The 27,799-nt window shown below is 33.0% G+C and overlaps 1 protein-coding gene across 4 annotated transcripts in view; it reads left to right on the top strand.

The window, feature by feature from the left end:
• The window catches only part of LOC113518911 (tyrosine-protein kinase Fer), a 57,863-nt gene extending 30,354 nt beyond the window's left edge, over positions 1-27,509 (top strand). The window contains exons 3-14 of one of the 4 annotated variants that reach the window (XM_052892562.1): positions 12,786-12,882; positions 13,762-13,963; positions 14,743-14,880; positions 15,688-15,945; positions 16,716-16,926; positions 17,619-17,801; positions 19,623-19,823; positions 21,424-21,600; positions 22,626-22,839; positions 23,452-23,727; positions 24,619-24,741; positions 25,008-27,509. In XM_052892562.1, coding sequence (XP_052748522.1) covers positions 12,786-12,882; positions 13,762-13,963; positions 14,743-14,880; positions 15,688-15,945; positions 16,716-16,926; positions 17,619-17,801; positions 19,623-19,823; positions 21,424-21,600; positions 22,626-22,839; positions 23,452-23,727; positions 24,619-24,741; positions 25,008-25,144 — 2,217 coding nt within the window. In that variant the 3' untranslated portion in view covers positions 25,145-27,509. The other 3 variants (XM_052892563.1, XM_052892564.1, XM_052892565.1) reach the window with 3 other exon arrangements.
• The last annotated feature ends 290 nt before the right edge of the window (positions 27,510-27,799 follow it).

Consider the following 27,799-nt stretch of genomic DNA (forward strand, 5'->3'; position numbering starts at 1 on the left):
TATTTCCTCAATCTGTTTACAAATTAGAGTCGCCATTTTTATGGAGTAATATGCTCAATACATATTAAATTCAGCATGTAATTTTAAAAATTGTCTGGATGTTTTTTTATGGGATATTACTGTCACGAGACTTTAACGTTTTCGTCAAGTAAACAGAGCAGAAGTAACTTTGACGTAAAACCTGTGTTGAATACCGTTGTGTGACGTAAGCGTAGCACATCTATAATTTATTTTATAAAGTTCGATTTAGTCACAGTAAATTTAAATTGTCTAGAGGAATTCCTTAAATGTTGTCTTTGTTTTTAATAATAAACAAATTATATTGTGAATAAGAGTATGTGTAGATTTTTGAAAGAATATAATAGCGCGTGCACGGTACGCCAACAACATTCTAAACGTAACTGCAGAGAATTGTCTACTCGAAATGCACTGGCATGCTATGTACTGTTATGAGTCCAGTGTAATTGGAGGTAGACAAAAATAATATACATATAAACTGAAAAAATAAAATAATAACAAACATATTATGAGTTTTGAGAATGTTCGTGCATGAGGATACAATGGCTGATACAATTCATACTATGTCCTTGTTGCTGTTCATGTTTGAAGGTGATGAATACGATTTCTAATCGGTGGGCCATGTCATCCCATTTGCCACAACAAATTGTATGAGAAAAGAATGTGACTTCCTTCCGCTATACTTGGTTATTAATTTTCCAACGGCCTAAGAGAATAATGCACCGATGCATCTAATTGGCGCAACAGTTCAAAGCCGTGGGAAGCTGCTTGGGGCTATTGGAGTGTTGGGTCATTTATAAACTCTCTTGAATACGTATATTGTATTAATATGTTATCACTGACGATTTTTCACTTTGATTTCTCAGAGCATGCGTCAATTCAGCGGAACTGTATTCATTACTTTATAAACTCACTGTAATTTATATGACTCAATAAAATGCATTTGTTTATTCAAAAGTAGTACCGAGTTATAAGTGGTATGTTCCGTAAAATTTACTTGGTGAATATTAATTGTAAATATTAAGAAATTTAATAAATATAACGTAATTACTTACGAGAAAGTAATTAAATCCGGTTCGATAATGAGAAACTCGGTAATATAAAAAAAAAATGCGTATAAAATCGACAACAAATATAAAGTATTTTTTTAATATTGATTATTTCGAGTTTAATACTACCTGTATTTAACTCGAAATATTTGCTATTTTTATTAAGAATCCCGATCATGTAGGTTGTGATGTAGACTTTAAAAGTAAAACGTACTGGCTCTTTTATAAAGAAATGTTTCTTTTTTTGAATAAGTGGAGTAACTAATAGTCGTAATATGTCGGAAATGTGCTGATAATGCGAAACTTCACATCATACGTGCCTTACTTACGTATTAAAAAGACATCACGTGTTTTTGACTACGTAATTTCTCGTCTTATTTCATCGTTACAACTGACCAAACAATATTACTACAATAGCTACGTACTTGTAGACAAACAGTTGGCACGTTACGAACACTTGAACTACTTTTAGCATCGATACGTGACTATCAACTTCCAAGGAGGAGATTCTCAATTCATTTGCATTTTTTGTATAGCTGTACTAGCGTTTTCTGACTTTCGTCTGCGTGACCAGAATATGTTCATCAAGATAAAAAGTAGTATAAGGACATATTCCTTCTCCATCCCATATACCTACTCATAGTACCTGTGTACTAAATTCATAGATCGATCACTAGATTGGTTAAGCCGTTTAGGTGCTAAGAGGTAACATACGAATAAACTCACTTTCACAATTATAATATTATAGTAAAGATTACTGATTGACGCCAATTTGGTTTTTGAATTTTTTTACCTATTACAAAAAAGTCGAAATTACTCTTGTATTAGTCCATATATAAATTGTCACTATTAAAGAAGTAATTTTATATATATATATATATATATATATATATATATATATATATATATATATATGTATATATATATGTATATATATGTATATATATATATATATATATATATATATATATATATGAATATTATATAGAGGAAAGACTTGATTGTTTATAAGGGATAATTTAATGAACCAGATCGGTAGTATTGTATAATTTATTTTAAATACACAAACGGGACTTAATGCAATTAAAAGCTTTTATAGGTAAATAGTATCTATGTACATACCTGCTTCTTTATTGCCGATGTTTCAACGTGAATTGCACCACGTGAACACAACACGACTTTTTCATCGTTAAGTCTCGATTGTGTATTTAACATATATGTAAAGAACGCGAAGCTTTAAAATTAACTATTGTATAATTTAATCAAAATATATGCGAATTGAACTTATTTAGATCGTAAGGTAGTAGGTTTGAATGGTGTGAGTAGTACGTGTACAGCAATCACAGCAGATCGTTAAGTGTAGACCGCCTTAGAGAAAGCCGACCTAGCTAGCCCACGGGCCACACCTTGCAACTGGCTTTCCTGTTTGTATACAGATTTATGACCTTCATTTCTAGCTGGCAAAATGCTTTTCCTTAAATTTTGTAATTTCTGATAAAACATATTTTAAAATACTCGTAGACAGATGTGAGCAAACTTCCAACCTGTTTTACTCGTGTGTTAATTAATTTTATTACAACAAGATTTACTAGAATCGTATAGTCCTCTGATAAAATAGACCAATGGAGCTTTGATATTGTTCAAGAAAATAAGCGCATAGCGTTTCCTTAATAGCTTTTTACATCTATTTTTCATTACAACAATGGTATCATTATTATCATCATATCAGCCTTTAACTGTCCACTGCTGAGGATAAGCCTCCTCCTGAGGGGGTTTTGCCGTACTTACCTCGCTTGGCTAGCGAATTGGCAACCGCTGTTAGCCTTTGAAGATTTTTTAAAAGGTACGCGTTTGCACGGGAAAGTAGAGAGTGACCTATTTTTTACGAATATCATTATTTCTTATTTATATTTACAATTATCTATTTATACATTTATACATTTATATTTCCAGACCAGACCAATCAGACTGCATGAATGATTACCATTTGAACTCGAATGTATGGTTCACGCGGTTCACTGGGTCACTAGGAGAACTTTAATGCACGGTAAATTTTTCGTTGTATAACGATATTATCTAACGTTTTGTAATATCTACGTCGATGCCCAACTATTATGGATAACATTATTATGAATAAGATATTGAGCGATGTTATGAATTATAGTAGAACGGTATGATCTCGAGTGATTTTATTGTCACGATAAAATATAATAGGAGACTAAAATATATTTAATTGTAAATGCTTTCAATTTTTTGCGACAATACTGTATGTATGACATAATGGATGTGTATGTATAAAATGTGTTCATATAATTGCATGCTCTCTTATTATATCGCGATGGTAAAATCGTACATCAGCCGGTGCTACAGTACATTGTAAAAGCTCTTTATTTTACCAATATACTTGTATAATAAATTTGTAAGTAGGCAACGTCTGTATACGGTAGATATTTAAGAAAAAATAATATGAATAGGTACCAATTGATGTCAAAAGAATAATTTTTAGAAATTTATTCTGTCTGTTTGTCTTTATGTTTGTCCCGGTACACGCAAAAAGTACTGCACCAATTTAGATGTGGTTTTCACAGTTATGTTCTCGAAGGTCTAATTTAAAATCTGCTGTATGTTTTATTTTGATTTACCATCTAGAGGTGGGTTATTTCATTAGTTTTCTTCTTCTATTTATTTCTAATTAGTGGTGGTGTTGGTGTTTTACTTCTGAATCGAGTGGCAAAAAACTAGTGTGTAATAAAATAAACACCGTTTCATAGCAAAGTAATAAACTATTGTATTTATTATTTATGAAAAGTGTAGTCTATCTATGGAGTATGGACAGTTCACGTGCGTAGAATTCAAAGTAGCATAACGTCATCCGCTCCAGGCAATTCCCTTCATTTACTATGTGCAAGAAAAACATGTTATACTGCATTCGAAATTACCCTACAGAAAGCTTCCATAGTGAGTCATAGTCGGCCAATTATAATGTTACTTGTGCGACGTGTTTCCAGCAGTATTATCGACATTCCACTAAATACAGTCATTTGTTTCTCATATATATTTTTCCTGTAAGGTACTTTCTGTATATTCTTATTTGGAAAAAAGGCATAATATAATATTTAAACACCATTCCATGGTAAATATAAATAAGGTATTAAATGATTTTCTAACGATCCTATCCTTTCTTTGGAGTCATTAATTTTCCTATGTTCGTGTAAATGCATTAAAAGTATAAATTCCTGCAATACAAATTGTATAGGCTGTTGAAATTTTAGATGAATTATTACGTTGAAATTGATAATGTTTTTAAACGCCATATTTGTTTTTTGTTAATCGCTCACTATTCTATCTTGTGTTAAATTGCAATCTACTAATAATTTGTATAAACTTCATGAAATAGAGAGATGCTGAAGTGAACCCATATACATATATGTGAACGCAGTTCATATGCTATATTTGAAATTTCCACATGAAAGGAAAAAAAATTGGTACTTATTATTTTTTTAATTAAATAATAAAAGTAATTATTATTTTATGTTATCCATGTATATGTAATATTTTTTTATATAAATATAAAAAGTATTTAGTTTATTACAGTCATATAAGTATATGGGGGTGAGAAGGTTATATGGCGTTTAATATATACATATACTCATTAACCTAAGTTATGATATCTGTCACAACTTATCCATTAGTACTTAATTTCATTGCAGCTTATATAATTTATATAACTGTAGTGATTTACAAAATAATACAAATTATACCTAGATATGATAAATTTCCTTTTAATTTTGGAATGATCTCAAAAGTGTTGCAGGTAGTCTATTGCCTCTGTTCACTAACAGGCAGTGAATGAAAATAAACAATAAAATGCATTGAATATTATATATATATGAGTATATACCTACTGTACAATATACATATACAGTACATACTTATATAATATATAATGTTTGTGTAAACAGGTGTAGGTACAGTAGAATTAAATTACTTATGAGTACTTCGTATTTCCATGTTTTATTCCAAAACTTCAATCAGGCAGACTCCTCATCATGAGGTTTGAACAAAGCCACTTACGTCTTTACTCGATGCATTAGATGTTACAAACGACAAAATCTCATTATAATAAAATATATTGTAAGAGCGTTCAATGCTTGTTTTTTCCGAGAAGTAAGCTTTCTCCATAGGTAGCGGCGGTGTTCAAAGTAGCTACCTATGTATACTAGGTTAGTTAATGTCATTTTGACTAAGTATGTCGGCCAGGTTAACGAACTCCTGGCTGTCACAATGATGTTTGCCATCATAAACGTATGTTTTCACACAAAGGATTTTTGAATTTTTACCTGTTACACTTTGCTGATATGCTGTTGCGTCACGAAAAGGAAAAACAATGTGGTTAAACGATTTGATAAATAGGATCTGTCTTGAATATTATTTTAATTCAAATTTTGGTTTTCAAGCGAGGGGTGTTACGGGGCTAGTAGAGAGGACCGTGTGTCAAAAATCTCTCTATTTAACCATTATTTATAATGCGTTCAATTTCGACAAATTCTTTACTAAGGACAGACGCAAAACACTTCATCACCTCTCTCTTTTCTGATATATTCTAGGTTGTCCGGAAGAAATTTCGGCAAGGTCTATATGTATTACTGGTAGCCGTAACTACATTTAATTGTAATCTTTTTGTACACTAAAGTTAAATTGAAATAATTTATTACCAATTTATCAAATTACTACTTATGGAAAAGTTATAAATATATTTTATATTTTATTTACGTCATATATATATATATATATATATATATATATATATATATATATATATATATATATATATATATATATATATATATATATATATATATATATATATATATATATATATATATATAAATGACAGTAAAATTAGAAGGTACAGAGGCATAACACTGTTGGTTTTTAGGAATGGTAACGCGTGTGACGCGAGGACATCACTGAGTAAACTGTATCGTCCATAGTGCTGCTCATGTCTATAGGCGACGGTTGCCACTTTCCATAAGGTGGGTCGTCAACTTGTTTACCATCTCATGTTGTACAAAGACAACTAAACAATGTACAAGATTATGCTTTACCGCAAATGAAAAAGATGCCTTTATTAGTTGAGTTGTTTATTTTCATTCATTCAATCATAACTGTGTATGTTCATCTCGTTGGTAGCATGGCACGTCTGCTGTCATCTGATGGCACGACTACGCCATCTGGGTTTACTGTCGTGAACATATATATTTTATTACAAATAGCCGCCGTAATAACAATAAAACTTGATGAGTTTTTATGTAGTTGTTCTCACGGCATATAGGTTCTGCTGACGATTATCAGAAGGCATTGATTATGCTTTTCCAAGCATTTCAATAATATACATTACTTCATCAAATTGAGTAATCTTTGGGCATTGTAATTAAATAAAGCAATATAGTTACTTGTAATTGGGGGGCAAAGGATTGTTAGTAATGGAGACTGAGAATCCCATTGCTAGCAATATACCTAACCAGGTCGACCTCCTCGCGGTTCCCCCTGGAAACTATCATGGTTAATTCCTGATGAATTCATCATGATGGGCTAACTGGCCTGTTTTCATTCTCATCTATCACCCTTCACTGGTGCTCCGCCAGCGTATCCCGATAGAGCAGGCGGGGTTACCATACCACTTTCACCCATCAAAAAAAAAGTTACTTGTAATTTATATATATACCTGACAGTGTAAATTCAGATCAGATAGGGGCACCCAGATCAATATTATAATCCTGTTCTTATGTCAATAATTTTGAGTCGGCGTAAATGTTTCCTCTTCTATTCATCTCTATTTGCATTCATTTTAACATTCAATCTTCACTTTTTTCTACGATTACGGTCGTAAAAAGATCATAATACATATGATCATATACATATGATGAACGTATTTCCACATTTATATATATATTTTATAACTATATTTTAATAGAGGCGTGTCTACCGATTGGCCTACCATCGTTGTTTTATCAGTATACCTATTTATGTAAATATTTCCCCTAGAATCATATTTAGTATCGATTTCTTTCCAAATAGCATGTAATTAATTTTGTCCTCAGTGTCAAAGTCCTATGTAGAGTTTGTTGACATAAGGATTTCAACATTTTTAATTTGCGCAACTAGGTATTATCATATTTTTAAATAAATACGCTTTAAGTATAGAATTAGCATTTTATAATTTTTTGTATATGTATATATACTATTTGTTAATTTGTGGACTGTGATTCACAATTGTTTGTCAAGTAATTAAATCAAAAAGCGTATAAAAAGTAAACAGCGAATATTGACATTGTTGTTGGTGAATTGATTAGTTGACTCTTTTTTATAATTTCATGTAGTTTTGAACTTTTTTGTGTGCATGTATTTTTTAATAATTCTAGGTGTATTCTTTATATAACTTTTTTGGGATAGTCCTTCTTAGATGAAACATTGTTATATTTATAAAGTGGTTTTTGTATATTCTTGTTTTCTTCTAGCTCTCATTCTAACTTAATATTTATAATATTAATATAATAAATAAGAACAATTCCTTCGCCGGTATTGTTAGGCTATTATTTCTATAGCGTGTAATTTGTGATTAGAATATTCGATAACCTTCGATTAGCTAAAATGATTTTATTGTGGTTCATATATTTTAGTTGTACGGGTGAGATCATATTTGATGATTGCCAATTCCGTATATGAGGCATGACGTGTAAACAGTAATAACTACTGCTCACGAAAGGCACACAGTAATACGAGTAAGTAATTAAACGTTTTAATATTCATATTTCATTGGTGGCCATAGATTCTACTATTTTTTTTTATACCACTGAGGTGGCAAACAAGTATACGGCCCACCTGATGGTAAGTGGTTACCGTAGCCTATGAACACCTGCAATACCAGAGATATTACGCGTGCGTTGCCGACCCTGAAGAAATCTCTTTACCATCTTTTGAAGAACCCCATGCATGCTAACTAATAATATAAGAGTAAATGCAAAAGTTATAAAGTTTCTTATTAAATCACAGTTGAATGTAAATTTTAGTAAAGGAATAGATAATAACTTAGGTTAACATATAAAATGCTTTTTATTTTAATTTACGTGAAAAGAATAAACTCTGTATATATACTTAAATACTCTCTGTTTATATAAATATAAACTAACTATGAAACTGTTTCCGGCTGCTTTGACTATCCGAAATCCGTTATCCTATGCTCCCATGGGAATTTCCTGAGGATGTATCTCAAAATCGATTACGCAAAACGTAACTTTTATACAATTTTGTCAGAATGGATTTAAATGGAATTTAGAACACAGATAGATTATAAACCTTGCTTAACATATAGGATACCTACTTTTTATTTGATTCACGCGGGAATAGCCGCTAGAGAAAGTTTGCCCTATCCTTCTAATGTACAAATGTGATACTAATATATAAATATGATCTAACACATCTATAGACATTATTAGCGTCGTGAAGAATATAGAATATATTGTTATATCTATGGTAATGTAACCCTAATGCGATGCCATTCCTGAGGACCAAAGTTTTATATGCTTCCAATATTCTGAAATTTTACTGCCATATCATAAAATCAAAACTGCAATCTGCTATTAGAGGTCGAAATAGAACTACGCGTGATGTACCCGTGTAGACTTGATTTACCAATATAGAGATTTTTGTACAGTCTCCCTGTAGTGTAAAAATTACCTGCTTAAATACCAATGTAAATATTAACATGCCGCCGTTTCTAGTAAATAAATAAGTAAAATCACATTTTATATTTTGGGCCAAAGTTTTTATTTGCAATAATTGCTTCTGATTGCAAAGAAGAGAAAGTTTCGATGCAATGAATTTGCAATAGTATTGTGTAGGTTGTCTAAAAACCTGTCAGGCAACTCGGAGGCTGCGGTTAATGCTGGCAATTACACGTTGAATAAACTTCAATAGGCGTCTGGAACAAAAGCGGAAAGTAACATTGTCACATAAGTAGGAACGAAAGTAGACAAAGCATTACAAATACTAACGGTATTTCTAAGAACTGTCGGTAAATGTAAAAAATAAAACGCATTTGTTTGTTTGCCCGATGTCGAAATACCATTTTAGTTGAGTAAACTTTGTGAAGGATGGAACCGATGTTTCTATTTATATAAAACGAAGTTAAATAATAAATGTAACCTATACAATATTTATATTATCTACAGCATTATAATTTTTTATAACAACGGAGTGGTAACCCTGTCTACATTATTGGTATATGCTGATGGGGTAGGTACCAGTGAGTGATTTTTTTTTAATGGAGATAATAAAACGGTAACTCCGCTTGCGCTAACGGTATACGTTGGCGGGGCATCAGTGAGGGATGACAGGTAAAAATAAAAAGACAGGTCATTTAGCCCATCGTGATGAATACACGTGAAATTTAGTACAATGGTTTTCATGGGGCACTACGTGGAATTCGAGCTGGCAGGATATATTGCTAGCAATGGGACTGGTAGTCCGCATTACTAACAATTCCTACCCCCTAATAAGTAATGTTAGATGAGGATCAAGAGGTCAGTTGGCTTATAGCGCAATTTCACTAGAAACTTATTACGATGGTGTCTAGAAGGAACTCTGTGTGAAGATCTACTTGACAGGGTATATTTCTAGTAATGAGGATAAACTTACCTTTATAAGTTATATTTGCCTTACTATGTGAATTCACGGTTAAACCAATTGGTAATTGATTTTGCCATTTGTTTAGAGAATTCTTTAATGTTTTCCAATTAAGTCTGCCTTCAAAGTTTAAAGGTAGATTGGGTTTCACAGTTATGAATATTCTTATTTACTGAGAGCCAGCAGGACTTTGAGTTTTGAGGATTAAATAATCTGTAATGTCATTAAGGGTGATGATTCACCTAATGATGATTGTGTTGTATACGTTATTTCAGATTCGGTCTTTAATTCTTTTATTTTTATGATGGAATGTAAATTGCATTTTAGAAAAAAAAATTCTACAGATGTAAGTTCATTGTTACTTATTTAATATAGAATAATAAAAAAAAAAAAAAAAAAATGGGAAAAACCATTTATGTAATTAGTAACTGGTAAAATGAGTTCTGAAATGAATAGCTTAAATATAGAGAGACTTTGTACAAAAGTTGTTTGCTTGGACACCTCTGCCCTATTCGTGTTTCTAGTGTGAAGCAGTTGTGTTTGCATGGCTGTGTTTCGGTTTGAAGGGTGAGATATGAAGTGAATTTACAGGGTACAGAGGAATAACATCTGAAACAGTATACTCTGTTACGTCCATGGCACTGCTCATGTCTATAGGCGACGGTTACCACTTTCCATCAGGTGGGCCGTCAGCTTGTTTGCCATTTTAAGTTGTATAAAAAAATAGTACTATATACTATAGTAACATACTCGTCTTAATATACGCTGCAGCTCCAGTTATACTCGTTAAGAGTAACGGGTTGATAATAAAAATGCTTCATATTGTAGTTCCTTTTTATTACATTTTTATCGATAGGAAAACATAAAGACTATAAATGATAGAAATGTAAAACAAAAGACAATAGAAATCAGTAGAAAAATACAAAAGGCGTATTATGATTTGATTATGATGATGACGAGTAAAACGCCACACTCGTGTTTTCTGTTCTTTCTTTTTATGATTGACTGGTAGACAGCGTCAGTATGACGTTTAGTCCGTCTTTTACACTGTAACTGTAACTGTAAATGCACAAATATAGTATCATGTACAATAAGTATGTTACAAGATTTATAATTAAAATTAAATTATATTTATCTTTAAGCTAGGTGCAGAATAAGCAGATATAACCGGCCGAATGTCAAAGACTTCTAACAACAAACAATTAGTAGTGCAAATATTGATCCTTGTCTCACCTTTTCCTTATGTAACATGCGTATATATTATGGCATATATGACCCTGTGTTATAGTGCTAAGGAGTAACAGTAATTCAAAATATTTCCGGTGCCACTCGAACGCTGCGTCAGCGCATGTACTAGTAATATTGATTGCTTTATAGCGTGAGTGCTTGGCTATAGTAATTTACGACGTGTTAAGTTATATTGTTAAGTGGTTGTTTTTATTTCACATTACTTTTAAATCTTTGTGAAGGTACTAAGCTTTAAGGCAGCGTGAAATTGGATAATGCCTTATTCATGTAACGAAAAACATTTTACCGTCTGCAAACAAAATGGCGTCGTCCTGTATCTATAGGCTGTATCTATATATTTGGGATCTGTAAACCTCAATAACTCAATAATTATTATTGAGTTATTAGGGTCTACAGATTCCAAATGACCAGCATCCACTTTGGTAACTACTTAGGTAAACGCATGGAAATGTTAATATTCATTCAAATTCTTATTTAAATACTACTGGTAAAACCCCCCTTTTGGGGGAGCCTTATGTCCAGCAGTGGGGATATGATAATGATTTAAATCTTTACGCTGAGAAATTAATCAGTGATTTCTGCAATTCAATGTAATTACAGAATAAACTTATTCTTTTCCACAAATTTATTAATCTATTTTAAAAAGGAAGTTCTCAATGGTATTATATTTTATGTATATTAAACTGATTTTGATGATTAATTTTTATTTTAGTACTGTACACATTTATTTGTACTGAAAATTGATAATATTGAAATTAGTTTTTGTGAAATAAGTGATCATATATTTTATTATTATATGATTTACATGTACGGGAATGCATGAGCGGGAAAACATATATAATTCCATGACAATCCTCCTGGCCAGCGTGATAGTAGTAAAAGCACGAGAGAAACAGTCACGCTGATTATGAGGTATAGGTAAATTATACTATTAAAAATCTCAGCACGCGCAATTGCTCACCAGATGCATTTTTTCGCTGAGTGTACGTACTTTATGTTTCGATTACAAGGTATTACATTATTTTAAATCGTAAGAAAGTAAGCTTCGTTTGTTATCGTTCTCATGTAGAGGTCGTGGGAATTTCTGTCCAGTTATTTTGCTAATACACGCAATACTCAATTACGGTACAGTCAGGTAGACATTTGAACGAATACATTTTACTCCGGAAAAAAAAATACTGAATTTAATTATCAAAAAGGACGTCGAGATATTTTTAGACACAATAGATAGAAGAAAACATTTCAATTTTGAAGCCGAAGTCGTGTATCTACAATTATTTAAGAATGTTTTCCCTAAAAAAAAAAAGATAACGATAATAATCCAGTTATTTTAATTTAAAAATAAGTACTGAATCGATTTTGATAATTTTTTCATAGAATCAATTTGTAAGTATCTATATAAAAAATAATTTTGAAATCGGTTCATAATTTATGCAGTTTATGCAAAACTTTCTTTTTGAGTGGGTTGAAATGTGGATTTTACTTTGCAACGTGCAGGACAATGCACTTTGCAAATATATGGAAAAAACATAGGAGTTAACCCTACCGATTATAAAAATAATTATCAAAGTAATTTTAAAATTGATGACATGTTCACGTAACTTACCCACAAAAACGTACAGACGAAATAAGAACCTACTTTTAATAAATACTTTGGCAGTCGGATAATATGTTTTGTTATGATCGATGTTATATACCTATTTTTACTATGAATTGTGGTTTATTTTTATCATGACATGATTTTGGATCTTATTAATAACAATTATTTTCCTTTGTCCACAGCTCTCAGAGGAGGTTCAGAGGAAACAGAGCGAGTACCAGAAATGTCTAGAATCGTACAAACAAATGAGGACAAAATTCGAAGAAAACTACTTAAAATGTAAGCTATTTTTCTCTTTGTTGTAAATTTTAAGTATTTATTTTAAGTATTTCGCCACGATTACGTGTGCTTTATGGCTCTTTGTGTTAACGTGAAAATTTGTTGAATGCTGCTGTCGCGGTGGTCTGCGTGTAATCTAGGGCCACCGTGGATCTTAACTTAAAAAACCGTAAACGTGAAAGTTGAATTGATGTAACGAGATTGCTAAAAAGGGTTTTAACAATTAAGTCTTGAATCAAACCAGAACAAATTTTTATTACTATAGTAATAAAAATTAATATGCAATGATATAAGTGTCTACGTAAGTATCTACGTATTCATTCCAGTAGGTACATACCAAGTATGATTAAATTTATACAAAGATTGCAAATATTCATCAATCTATCAAAATTATGGTAATTATTATAAGATAACGTCATATCTTGATAAAAAATATATGCATAATATGGTATTATTTTTTAAAGTATCGAGTATAAAAAAGCGAGTGAAAAAAAGTTGCAACTATCCTCGGAACACAATGAACATAATAACCTTTTATATGTACTAAGTTGTCCATAGCAATTTTTACACATTCAACTCGTGAGGCTGGTGGTCTGATGTTAAAGACCGCTATTTCCTCATTTTCTTTATAAAGTGAAAGCAATGAAATTGCAGAGTACGGAGGCATATCACTTTAGTCCTTAGGAATGGTAACGCATGAGGAGTACTGTAGGCGTCAGTGTCATGTTATGTCTGTAGGCGACGGTTACTATTTTCCATCAGATAAGTCTGTTTCAGCTGTTCAGGCTTGTTTGCCACTCTGTATTCCACAAAAAAAGGAGAGATAATTTCTCTCTTGTCTCGAAGCGTAATTAAATGCTTAAATGTATTATATTTCAGGTCCTACAGGCCGCGGTGGTCGCAAGTTGGACGAGACCCGGGACAAATATGGCAAAGCTTGTAGAAGACTGCACAGAGCACACAATGAGTACGTCCTTTTATTGGCGGAGGCTACGGAGTGCGAGCGAGCATTGCGGACGGCAGCGTTACCGTCGCTGTTAGACCAACAACGGAGGCAGGGTGAAGCTACGGCTACTTCTTGGTAAGCTGGTATTTACGGAATGCAAATATGTGTGACAGAAATATAACAATCCGAAATCCTGTTGTAGGTTATATTTATGAAACTGTATTAATAAACGATGATGAATAGGCCCCTCTTGCTTTCCTGTCGGTGTAGTAAGAGGTTGTAAAGAAACTTAATGGTAGAAAGATGGGCAGCAACGTCCCTCTTAAGATATATGTAAAAGCTTAATTGCGGTTGCCAACCCGCCTGCCAAGCATGGCAACTATTGATAAAACTACACATATGAGGATAGCTTATATTCAGAAGTGGACAGTTAATGACTGAAATGATGTTATTTATATTATAGACGACGCCCATCGGGTCAACTACTCGTAATTGACCTGAGAGACGTCATTCTGTTAAAAGCTATTGGGTTGTGGTAATCCGTCTGTGAAATGTTTAAATTGGCAGCCAGGAAATTTGCATGGGAAAAAGAAAAATAGGGATTTTCAGTTTTTTATCCCGGTCACACGGATAAAGTCACGGGTAGCAAAATCTCGTAATAGCTTTATTACCAGATTGTCTTTTATTATGAGATTTTGCTTGACTTCTTTCTCGTCTTCTAAATAATGAATGCCTCCATGCGTATCTTTACAAAATATATTTGGATGTTAAAATATACGTGACTCTGTCAAATTTAATCAGTCTTGAGTCTGGAGAGGTTTGAATGAATTTGATATTTTATTTTACAATTGAAATTCATGTCCATAATAATAATTTATGATTTACAAAATTTTAATAACAATTATTGTCCACAGGAAGGGTATTCTTTTAGAAGTGGTGCAACGATCAGATTTTAGTACAGATAAATTCAGAGAAATACAAACAAAAGTAGAATCAACTATTCAAAACCTAAGGCCTCAGGATGAATATAAAGAATTCATAGAGAAATATAAGTAAGTGGTTAATTTTATTTATATCATTATGTTACCGTCGTTGAGGCAAACAATAAAAGTATCTATTCGTATCTATCTGATCATGTTCATAGGCGAAGATAATCACATTCCATCAGGTCCTCTGTGTTTGTCATTCTACGTTGCATAAAGATGAAAAAGTACATATTTCGAGCAATTAGAAATTTAGAAAAAATAATCAAATTTTGAATATCACTTACATCCAATATGCTTAATCATTACACTACGAAAGTCACTGAAAAATTGCCTTTACTATAAAGGCAATTTTTCTCGTTTTACGTAGATTAAATACTTTCACTTTTTTATACAACTTGGAATAATAAAAAAGCTAATAACTCAGTTGATAGAGAGCGATAATCATTGATAAATAGCACCATTGACTTCATAGAATAATGATGCCATGGGTAATGCTTATGGCTCGCCCTTCCTAAGAACTAAGGTGTTACTCCGTATCGAGTACTTTTGTTGCCACATCACACTTTTCAAACCGGTACACTAACAAGCAAGTACAGCAGCTTGGCAGCAAAAAGTTCCCTGTCGAGGTTTTTCCAAGAGACTACAGCATGGGGTAAAGAGGTTTATTCAGGGCTGGCAATGCGCTCATAATGCCCTTGTTATTGCAGGCGTTCATAGGTTATGGTAACTGCTGACCATCAGGTAGGTTGTCCGCATGTTTGCCACTTCAGTGGTGTAACGAAACAGGAATAAGACAGCTGTATTCATATGGATGACATCTTTTCTGGTGAACCGACCACTAATTAATTTTTAAACATATTTATTTATTTACAGATCACCGCCTTCAACGCCAATAGTATTTACATTTGATGAAAGTCTAGTCGAAGATACGAGTGGTAAACTTCAACCGAACCAGCTCACTGTGGACAACCTCACAGTGGAATGGCTCAAGGAGAAGTTAACAGAACTGGAGGGCATACTGCAGGACAACAGGGAAAAGCAAACAGCGTTGCAGGGCCCTGAGATTATAGGCAATGGTGTCTGCAAGAATAATAACACCGGACTCACTAATGGCGTTAATGGAATCGATAGGTATTATTTTCTGTAATATGTAATGAATACTTTAAAAACAATACTGGTTTTCTATTCAGACGTGTCATTTTATGTACTTTTCTTTAAACCCACGAATCTTTTATTGCGCCCAGTCAACGCCAATATTACGTGTGGATGGTATTTGAGCCTAGCACATGTTGTTTTGAAAAGAAAAGAGGTAGGAGGGATTCATATATTACACAAGTTATTTATTGATAGTAAATACCCCTATACATCAAATCCTTTCGGAAATGCCACCTGTAATACCATCTGTTTTTGTTAATCCCATAGGCGTATTTAAGTCTAATATCGAATTTTGGTATGAGCAAAGCTTCCCAAAGACATGTCTCAGAGTACATATGCGCCTTTTTAGGAATCAGGTTCTGCCTAGAAAATAATTGTAAATATGTGAATGGTTAATCCTCTAAACATTTTTTGACAAACGTCTTGGAACCCTGATTCGAAATTTATACGGAATATAAGTAAATTTTTTTAAGATTACTTGGAGTAATAACTTTGCATGCAAAATATATGCATATTTATTATATTTTTTTAGATCTATGTCTATCTGATTGTTCAAAACGAAACAATATAATCATTTGATGATTTACTGATTTAAAGCAGAAAGCCCAGATGATAGTAGACACCCAGGCGCGTATCCCGACTTTGCCTTCAGTAAATGTCTAAATTTTATTGAAATTAAATCACCAATACAATAAAAAGTTATAAAATTTACTTCTTTGCCGTTATATTATATACTTCCTCTACAGGCATTCACCACCACCAATCCCAGTAACCACGTCGGAACCCATTAAGTTATTGGAACTACGAGTAGCAGAACGGAAATGTGCTAAACAAGCCGAGATGATCCGTTCAGCCTTAGCAGAGCTGGGTTGCGAGGAGGCTCCCAGTGGTTGTCCGGACCTATCCGCGGAGACAGTAGGAGTTGACAGTCTAGACGGCAGCTCGCCTGATCACCAGGTAACGTGGGCCTATTTTTTATATAGGTATTTATGCAATAATCGGGGGTTTAGGTAACAAGGTCTTAATCTGGTGTTGGTGTCTTCAATATTTATACATGTTATTAGATTTGTGCGCATATTAATATTACTGTTCAAATACGGTTAGATATTTGTAACAATCTTATTTGTTGATTTTTTGTTTCGATTTACATTAGTTATGTTGATCTTTTTTTTATACGTAGATAATTCAGATTCTCTATAGATGATTTTTACGATTTTATTTGTGCAGTAATGTTTATTTACGTAAGCGAGGTTCGGATTCGATCAGGCCAATTTAGAAAGTAGATGTCATAAAATTGACTTCAGTCAGAATGTTCTGGGTTTTGCTCCCAGTATGCTAATAACACCAGAGTTTCCTAACTTGGGAGCCAGGTAATTGTTGTGATTGTATGTTACTTATAAAACATTAAAATTATTTTAAACTTTAAGACAAAGAAAATTATAAGAGAAATATCAATGTTTTCATTTGGTGTCTGTATAGTGGTTTTCTTACATCCATCCTGTTATCCTTTCTGTTTGTCTTCATTGTAAAATAATCTCTTTGGTATTGTAAAGTATTGTAATAACCTTATTAGGCTATTACAATGTTACACTATTATGTTCCTGTTATCGGGAAACTAGAGACAAATAAATTCTAAAATCAATTATCAGGACCGTGCATCGCTCGGGTCTAAAGCATCCATGGACGCTTTGCGGTTGCACCTTCACTCGATAATACCACCGAAGCCGTTCTTCAGAATATTTACACGGCCATTTCGACGTAAATCCGTACCCTCGAGCCCTGCGCTCCCTCCAAGAACATATCGAAGCAGTAGCGAGGGCCCCACAGATATGGTAACAGTGCTCGCACTTCGCAAAGGACGGATGACAGTCCTCAAGCGACGTTTGCGCAAGCGTGTTGATGTTTATGTGAATTGCCGTATAAAAAACAAGAGTGTGTTCCGAAAAAGACGAAGAAACCGCAATGTAGCCAATAATTGTTCTAACAGTGTGGTGAGTGCCGCTAACCAAAGCCGTTACGTCACGCATGGCATGAAATTTATAGGGTGCATGACGCTTCTATCCCCTACAGCGTGGCACTGAAAGAACGGAGCACAATTTCGTCGTGTTGATGCTAAATTTAGCGTCACCGTGCACCGCACGAACTTCGTTTCGGAATAAGCTTTCGAATCAAATTAAAATAGCACCGGCTTCCACTAAAACTCAGTTTCAAAATCAAGGTGAAGTCGCTTGCGACGTTCCAGAATGTTTGTTAGTTCTTGCGTCCGTGCGTCGGCAGTATGTGCTTCTGTCGAGAGTTTTACGTCAACTTCATCCTGTTTTTCTCGTATTTATTTAATGTGAACATGATAAAAAGATAGTTGCAGTTACCTATGTTTATTGTGAATATTATCATAAATTATTGAGATAAATGGATCCGTTCTCCATGTATATAACACACTCGGAGTTGCCGCCGCCTGTCGTCGTACCAAGAAGGAAGAAGCGACTAAAGCAACTACAACTTGAACTAGAAAACGAATACGTATGTTATTGTTTGTGTGCGTGTGCCTTTGTTGATAATTATAGTATAAATATGTTTAGGAATATAATCCAGTTTGTGGTATTAAAATTTAATTATTCGTTTTATCTTATTATTGGTTCAGTTGCAATAATAATTATTTAAGCCACAAACTTGATTATTATATTATGTGTGTGTTTGTTTGCATGTATCAAGTGTGCTATCAGTGAAATGCCCTAATATTTTAACTGTATTTTTACTATAAGTATTGTTGACCCACAGGCATAGATTTAAATACATATTGCAACTGCATATGCTTTGTGTTTCAGTATTTTTTCTCTAAGTAAATTCAAAAGAATCTACTTGGAGTTCTGCTAAATTTTAATTCGAAATAAATTTTTATATGAGAGAGGCGGATCTCCGCCTCTTAACGAAAGGGTAATTTGAAGATTAATGAAAGGGTGGATGGACTGTGTGAAAGTGGATGTGGCTAATGATAAGAACGAAAAAGGAGTAATGATAGGTACGACGTCTAACTGGGATTATTGCATTATTTAAGTGAAGACATACTGCATCGGAAGGCAAATACTTTATGTACCATTATAAAATAAATATATAATAATTTCAAATTAAATTTTAACTCAAATTTATTAGAAAACTATGTTAATCTTTACAATAAATATTTCGCTATGATATTTTAATTTTAGAGATAGAGAATGGCACATCAGAATCGGTTCCAATTACCATAAGAATAGTTATTTACTATTTTTATGACAGTACGTGATAGCATCCTTAAATAGAACTGAAGTATGTACTCGCATATATGTTTGTGGTCAGCCGAGTATGGTTTAACCGCGCACAATATTATTTTTAGACACAATATTGGCGAAGTGAAAAGAAACCCTATCTGTTATCGCCCTTATATTTCAAAAGTACGAAAATGTGATACTGTACACAATATAGTTCATTATATATATATATATATATATATATATATATATATATATATATATATATATATATATATATATATATATATATATATATATATATATATATATATATATATATTTATATGAAATGATTTTTTGTCTACATTATGATTTAAATGATTTAACTTTTTCTTGGTTATTTAACTCATAATGACTTCCTTGTAGGTGAGTGTGAGCGAAACAGAACGGTCGCTAGTGGAACAGGAGTGGTTCCACGGAGTACTACCACGGGAAGAAGTAGTACGACTGCTGAGGGCTGATGGGGACTACCTGGTGAGAGAGACGACCAGGAACCACGCTCGGCAATTAGTGCTGTCCGTTTGCTGGGGGCAGCATAAACATTTCATCGTGCAGACTACACCAGAGGTGAGTAATTATTCAGTAAAAGTCAGAATTGGGTATAACATATTTATATTATGCCTTAAAGTTCATTACGGAAAGAGTATAATTAATATGAAACTTATACTTCTTATTACCAATTCTTTTTATAATCAATAAAATTATATTACATATATAAAAATTATTCGATAATTAAAAAAAAAAAAACAATTATAATAGAAATTATTTTCATACATTGACAATCAGTCGACATCTTCAATGATATTTTGCAATGGTGTGAAAATATATTAAAAAATATGTTGTTATTCAAGCCATGAAATCCTATGATTACATATTGGACTTATTTGATAATTATTAATTAAAAAATATCCACTCCTATATTGCCATCAGCATGAATTCTGCCGTTTTGTTACGGCTTTACTTATATGCATATCGAAAGATGTGGCCGAACCATCAAAGTTATTGGCTTATAAACTTCCCTTGATTCATGCAATTATGAGTGTTACGGCAATGTTTCCATTCGTTTTCTTACTGTATACTGTATAAATAGATTAGAACAGTAGGTATGACACCTACAGATGATATAGCTACATGTTACGTTGTTTTGCTTTGCTCTGGCTGGCGTCATAGAAGGAAAACGTTTGCGAACTATCATTCTATAATTAGATATTTAATTATTGTCTGTTGGATACTGGATTTTTTAATCATGAAATAGGTTTTTACAAAAATCTTGAACAGTACCTAGTGTTTGATAATGTAACCTTTGCGTAGGTATCTAAGTACAAAATCTTTTATTCAGAATAATAAAATTCTAGTTATCCTAAACTGATGATTTAAAATATGAAGGAATTTTGAGGGTTTCGAAATATTTTATTTTTTCTTTGCAAAAAGTAGTAATAAGTAATTGTTTAAAATTATTGTTAAAACGGAAATCGTGAAGCCTATTTTCTAAGGAAGTTATTAATCCCTCGTGTCCCGTAATTTCACTGCTATATCCCACCATTGAAACCGAAACATAGCCATGCAAACACAATGGCTTCACGGTAACAATATAGTTGGTGTAAAGACACGAGCTCACAAGCGGTATCGAGCCCTTAAGTCTTAGGAGAAATTTTGCCTCACTCTGCGTGTTCTACCGCCTGTACAATGGATTGTGCTCAGATGAACTGTTCAATATGATGCCCACAGCCAGTTTCTACCATCGTACGGCTCGCCATCGACAGGGAGTTCATCCTCATGTCCTACAGCCTCAATGGTCGCGTACTGCGCGGTTTCAGAGATGTTTGCTCCCACGAACACTCAGGTTGTGGAATGAGCTCCCTGCCGAGGTTTTCCCAAGAGACTACAGCATGGGGTTCTTCAAAAGGGGGGTAAAGAGGTTTCTTCAGGGTCGGCAACGCATGCGTAATACCTCTGGTATTGCAGGTGTTCATAGGCTATGGTAACCACTTACCATCAGGTGGGCCGTATGCTTGTTTGCCACCTCAGTGGTATAAAAAAAGACAGATGTTCACATGCAGATAAATTTTGTACAAAATCTTCCTCTGTTGTTATAGCAGGAAATTGTTGAATATGATGCTGTAAAAAGAAAGTAAAGCATTTTTATTTTTCAACCGTTCGGTTGCAGGGTCACTATAGGTTTGAGGGTGCCGCGTTCCCATCGGTGGCGGAGCTGATTGCTTGGCAGCGGACGAGCGGCGTGCCGGTCACGGCTCGCTCGGGTGCTTTGCTGCGCCGGGCCGTGCCGCGGGAGAACTGGGAACTGAACAACGATGATGTGCAGCTTTTGGATAAGATTGGACGGGTAAATGTTCCTTTGTATCGTAACTATCTTCTCGTAAATAAGTAACTAATATACGATATTAGGTGATTAGAAAAACAAAATACATTAGAGCTAACTCTAAAAATGTTAAACACCAATATAAATATATATATTCTATATTATAATTATTTATATTAGTTGAACCTCTTATCGTCATATCAGTCGTTAACTGTCTAAGGGATGTCTAAAGAAAGTCATAAGGAACGATCCCGAGCCAAAGTACTGGGAGTCATTTCCTGCTAGTAGGTATTTGCCATTGGGCAACCGCAGTTAGGCTTTTTGATGTTTTAAGAGGGGTGCTGCTGTCCATCCTTCGACCATTAAATTGGTTGTACTCACGTGAGTAAAGTATTTACAGCAATAAATAATTATAAGGTCCTAGCAACCCTAGCCTGACCCAAGTTTGTACCTAATATAGTATACTAAAATTCTTTTATATGGTGAGGAGTTTGTGGTAACGAGACTAGCAGTGCTAGAAATATAAAGTAGGGGGAGGGGGGGAAAGGGATTGTTAGTAATTGTGTGTAACTATCCCATTGTTAGCAATATACCCTATAAGGTCGACCTCCCCGTGATTCATTCTGGAAACCGTCGTCTGTTTGTTCTGCTTTTTCACTATCACCTATTATCTCTTACTGATGCCCTATCAGTGTATAGGTTAGTGCAGGCGAGGTTACCATTTCACTATTATCTAGTAAACAAAAATACACACTTTGTTTTCTAAAAACAATCGTGATTTCACTTTTTATTAAGAAGGTGAATTGATTTGACTTCATCCTCTCGTCTGTCATCTTTAATTTATATTCCGCGAGCGGGACAGCGTATTCCGACAAGCGGTATTACCAGTTTCATTCTATAAAGAATAAAAGTCTCTTCGAAAAAAATTAAGAAATACAAATCCTTTAAAAGATTAGTAGATAACTTATTTACATTAAGATATACAGGATCTGTATATATATATATAGTAGTATAAGTAATGGTACATTGTGGCAATTTTAATTTTACAGGGTAACTTTGGTGACGTATACAAAGCGCGGTTGAAGACAACGGGACAAGAAGTAGCTGTGAAGACCTGTCGGGTGGCGCTGCCCGAGGAACAGAAACGCACTTTCCTGCAAGAAGGCCGAATACTAAAGCAATACCAGCATCCTAATATCGTGCGGCTCATAGGAATCGCGGTACAGAAGCAGCCCATCATGATTGTTATGGAACTTGTTTCGGGTAAATATCAACAAGACTGTATCCACTTTCAACTGAATTTAAATATATTTTTTAAATGAAAATAACTGGTTTGCTACGATTAAAGTCAGAGTTTTTCTTTTTTTTTTTTGCGAAACAAAATCTTAAAATATAAAATCAGACAATTAATCGGCTGAATTTCATATTTGTAAATAAAAAAAAAAAAATATGAAATTAAATTAGTCTTGTCTAAAAATTGTTAGTCTAGAATACAAGTAGATGGACTTTTTGTGTTAAACTGGTTTTCTTAGGTTATTTTTAATTTCTAATATTTGTGATAGTATTATTTTCATGAAAACGATTGTTTCGTTTCGTTTAATACATAAAAATTTGAAAAATTATCAAAGTAACCATGACAAATCAAAGGATAGTTTTTAAATAAAAATATATTAGACATACTCTACTTTGCACAAAAGAAAATGATTTTGCAAAACATTCCGTTTTTAGAACTTTTCACATCACATCTACTTGTTCTATTTTATATACCACTCATATACTATTCATCCAGTTAATATTTAAAAGCTCAACTGATGTTATATATAAAATATCACGTCAGATCACTTAGCTATAATTGTATGGTTGTCATTCCCATAGGTGGTTCTCTCCTCACGTTTCTCCGTACACGGGCCTCATCCATGAGTTCGCGCTCTCTTCTTGCAATGTGTCGCGACGCGGCTGCGGGCATGCGCTACCTCGAGTCGAAGAACTGCATTCACCGGGACCTGGCTGCCAGGAATTGCCTTGTGGGTGACGAGAACATCGTCAAGATATCAGACTTCGGAATGTCTAGAGAGGAGGAAGAGTATATTGTGTCGGGAGGCATGAAACAGATACCAATAAAATGGACTGCGCCAGAGGCATTGAATTTTGGTGAGTTATTGTATATATTTTTTTTTTTGTAAATGTGTATTGTTTATTCCAATTTAAGAAATAGGTTTATCCTGATAAGATAAACGAAGCTAGCTGTACTTGCCCGGTCCTTATTTTATTTCTTTTATGAATTGCAATAGAATGGTAGTCCCATCTACGTTGTCGGTATATGCTGGTAATGTCACCAATGATAGATGAGAATGAAAGCAGTTGACGAGAATGGACAGTTAGTCCATGTGATTCGTGACGAATTCAAGAATCTACCATGATGGTTTGTAGGGGAACCGCGTGGAGGTTGACTAGATAGGGTACATTATTAGCAATGGGATTTCTAGGCCCCATTACTAGCAATCCTTTCCCCTCCGGTAGTGTTAGACAATTCAACGTTTGCTCGGTAAGCTAGTGTAAGTACTATAAAATAAAATCAATGTCTAAATCTAAAGTCTGTACCTTCTGTCTGTTTTTCTGCTTACTTTTTTTAAAAATCCACGCATCAGAATTTAATACGTGTTTCATTCTTATATAGATATTTTTACGAAAGGTTTGTATGTACAGTGCATCCTAATTAACCTTTTGTATAAGTATTGTTGAGGTGATTGTGTACTATTAATCTAGGTATGTCACCTAAGTACGTTATACGACATAAGTCTATGGTCATGTATTATAGATTAGAACGAAATATTTGTATTGTATATTGGTAAAATAGAATATTTAATATAATATTTAATTTTTTTTCAAATTTTTTTATTCTGAATAATTTAGGGATACACCCTCAGCGATTATGTTTTAAATATACTGATTTCAGATATTACCAGTTATGATGCCCCTCTTCATGCGTAATATAGAATTTAAATATTATTTTTTAGCAATAATATATACTTCGTTTTTAAGGTAAATACACTTCGTTATGTGACGTGTGGAGCTATGGAGTGTTGATGTGGGAGATATTCTCCAAGGGCGATACTCCGTATGCAGGCATGAGCAACTCGCGGGCTAGAGAAAAAATAGATACGGGTATGAGACATGTCTTGCCTTTTTAATTTTTTTTTATTATTATTTTAATAGACTACTGCATGTATTGGTTAGAAAATACTAAAGACAATGTTTAAGTCATTAAATTGTTTTAACTATCGGACAAATATCATATTGGGTTTAATCATAGCATTTGGTTTTAGTTAAAATAAATCAGTTAAACCCTAATTTGGAAATAGATAATATTTTCTACATTAACATTAAAACAGTTTCTTTACTTGATAAAAGAACATTTTGATTATTGACAGGCTACCGAATGCCAGCACCCGAATCCTGTTCAGAAGACGTGTACGCACTGATGCTACGGTGCTGGGAGTATGAGCCTGAAAAACGGCCACATTTCCATCAAATATACACAATTATCGACAACATATACAATAGATAACAGACCAGTGATAAAAGTGCCAATACCACGATCGAAGGTAAAGTGCGGAGCCGTTTGGATCCTCAAATATTGATCCAGTGTCGAATCCAAAATGATCTAATGCGAAAGCTCCATTCGTATCGCTCTTTGGATAAGTACAATTAATAAAATCACGCTTAATCAATGACAATTTGTCATTTAATAATAAATCTATATAAAAATACCTAAGGCATTACATACTAACAAGCGACCGAATTATTAATTCGACAATTTAGCATTATATAAGTCAGAGTAGATCTTACAGTAATAAATAAGATGGAAGTTGAACGTTTCTAGATTAAATTGCAATTTTTTTTATAAAGAAGTCTTGATTATATAAATAAAGCATCGAGTCTCAAAAACGGGTCAACTTTTTGTCAGCTAATTGTCAAATTAACTGACTCGTTTTTTTTACTAGTTTTCTATGTACTTACGCACATAATGTGTCGTGACGTATCTATACCGAATTATTTAATATATGAGTTTTCACGCATTAAAAAGATGCAAAAATTATAAAATAAAATAAATTTAGAAGTTATAAAGGAAACATTCATAATGATTAGTCACGCAAAGTTGTATGAAAAAGTTGACCCGCTTTTCTCGAAGCATTTACTCTATCTATATAATCTAAGAAAGAGGCATATGGGGCACGTTAGAAAAAATGTAAGCGAAATTATTGCGGCTGTGCGAGTTAGTTAGATCACTAAATCGTTACAACATTGTATTGTTTTTATAAAATTGATGGCCATGTTTTAATATTCTAATTTTTTTTTATTTTTTCTTTGATATTTCTTTATTCTTTGATAATACAAATAAATAGTAGAAATTTAAAAGAGGTTCGTTTTGCATTTGCTAAACCTTATACAGGTATATTAATGTTGTAAAAATATTCGTATTTTAATTTTATATTAGCATAATGTTAACAATTAATAACTAATAGAAGGTAGGTATATACATTATGGCTTATGTATCTACAAATATTCTTTTGCGCCATTTTGTTTTATGTCTTACAAAGTTGTGTACGTATATTTTATAAATTCCATTATGTATTAAAACTGTTTCTATAAAATAAGAAAATGGAGTAGATATTATAAGTTCATACCCAATTATTTCATCATGTGTATGTAATAGCAATCGAAACACAAGGCACTTAAGCACTCTGTGAGGATGACAATTTCGGAGTGCCACAGACAATCGGCGTCAGTGAAAATTATATTGGTCTATATATCTTGTATGGCATTACTCTTCTTTGTAGTGTAAATATTTAGTGTTTGCCAGTGTTGCAGATGGATAACAAAAAATTCATCTGTCATTTGTATTTTTTTAATTCTTTTTTTTTTTAAATATCGTCCAGAAAATATGTACTGAGTGACAATGTTTATATCTTTTTTCCGCGCTTTATAGATTTATTTTCTTTTTACTTCGTACTTGTATCTGTGACTCCAGATCAATCATTGAATACTGAATTGCACTGATAAGTGCAAATAGCATGTCACGGTATTTTAAACTTTAATCGGTGTTTTTTACTAAATGGGTATGGTCTGTAAATACTAAAGGCTTCTTTTGATATTTCCCAACTTGTATAAAACATTGACTGTGGGCGTTCTGTGTGTGACGTGATTTGGTACGATGTATTCAAACGACTAACTTGTTTCATAGTATTATTATTGGAATTCCTCACGTTGTTTTAGTGTTGATCTCTTTCGAATGGTACTTTTAGCAAGTTTATAATAAATAATTTGTATTATATTCTCAATATATGACGTGGGAATACGTATCTTATGTAATAGTACAATTAGGCGTATTATAGTCTGTTGTTCGAATCATGTTTATGTATTGAATTAAGTATTGTAATTATTTTGTATTGTTTAAGAAAATGTCATGTACTATCAACTTTTTATATATAAACCCGTGGAGATTGTAAGATTTTATTTTTATAGTTTAAAACAACTTAAAACATTTAGAGTAATGATAAACCAATATATTCTAGAGTTAATTGTTATAATTTGGATTTATGTATACGTTTAAATGCCCCTTTGTATTTTTTTGTTCTATAATCGTCGAATGTTTTAATTAAAACGTTTGTGATAATACTAATTGTGCTTCCATGAATAGATGATGATTGCTTCCATACAATTATTAGTGTTATTTTGTTATTCTTGCCCGCGACTGAGCATGATAATTGGAATGTGAGTTATATTAATAAATGTAACATAAAGTGAGATACGAATACTAAAGTTGATTCAGTGTTTATTCTATTAGTTTATGTAATGTAACTTAGAGTATTATGAATGTAAATATTTTTTTAAACATATATTAAAGTGCCAGATTATTTTGAACTCTTAAATTTGTGTGTATTATTTTGTAATTATAATAGAATTATCCAACGATTCCGTAATATTTGTATGTTTAGATGTATGGATGTTATTTCTCGTGTTCGATTCCCGGTCGGGTTAATTTTAGGAAACAATTTATTTTTTAATATTTTGGGCCTGAATGTTGTGCGTGTTGTCTCCAGATGTTCGTTGCATTGTTCCTCATAGCTCAGGATATTTAAGCTTTAGAACCAAGAGATTGGTGTAACTTTGTTGAAAAAAAAAAAAAAAAAGATTGTGTATGAAATTTAATTCAAATATG

This window comes from Galleria mellonella, unplaced genomic scaffold (assembly GCF_026898425.1).
Source record: "Galleria mellonella isolate WM207_F2 unplaced genomic scaffold, CSIRO_AGI_GalMel_v1 utg159, whole genome shotgun sequence".
NCBI lineage: Eukaryota > Metazoa > Arthropoda > Insecta > Lepidoptera > Pyralidae > Galleria > Galleria mellonella.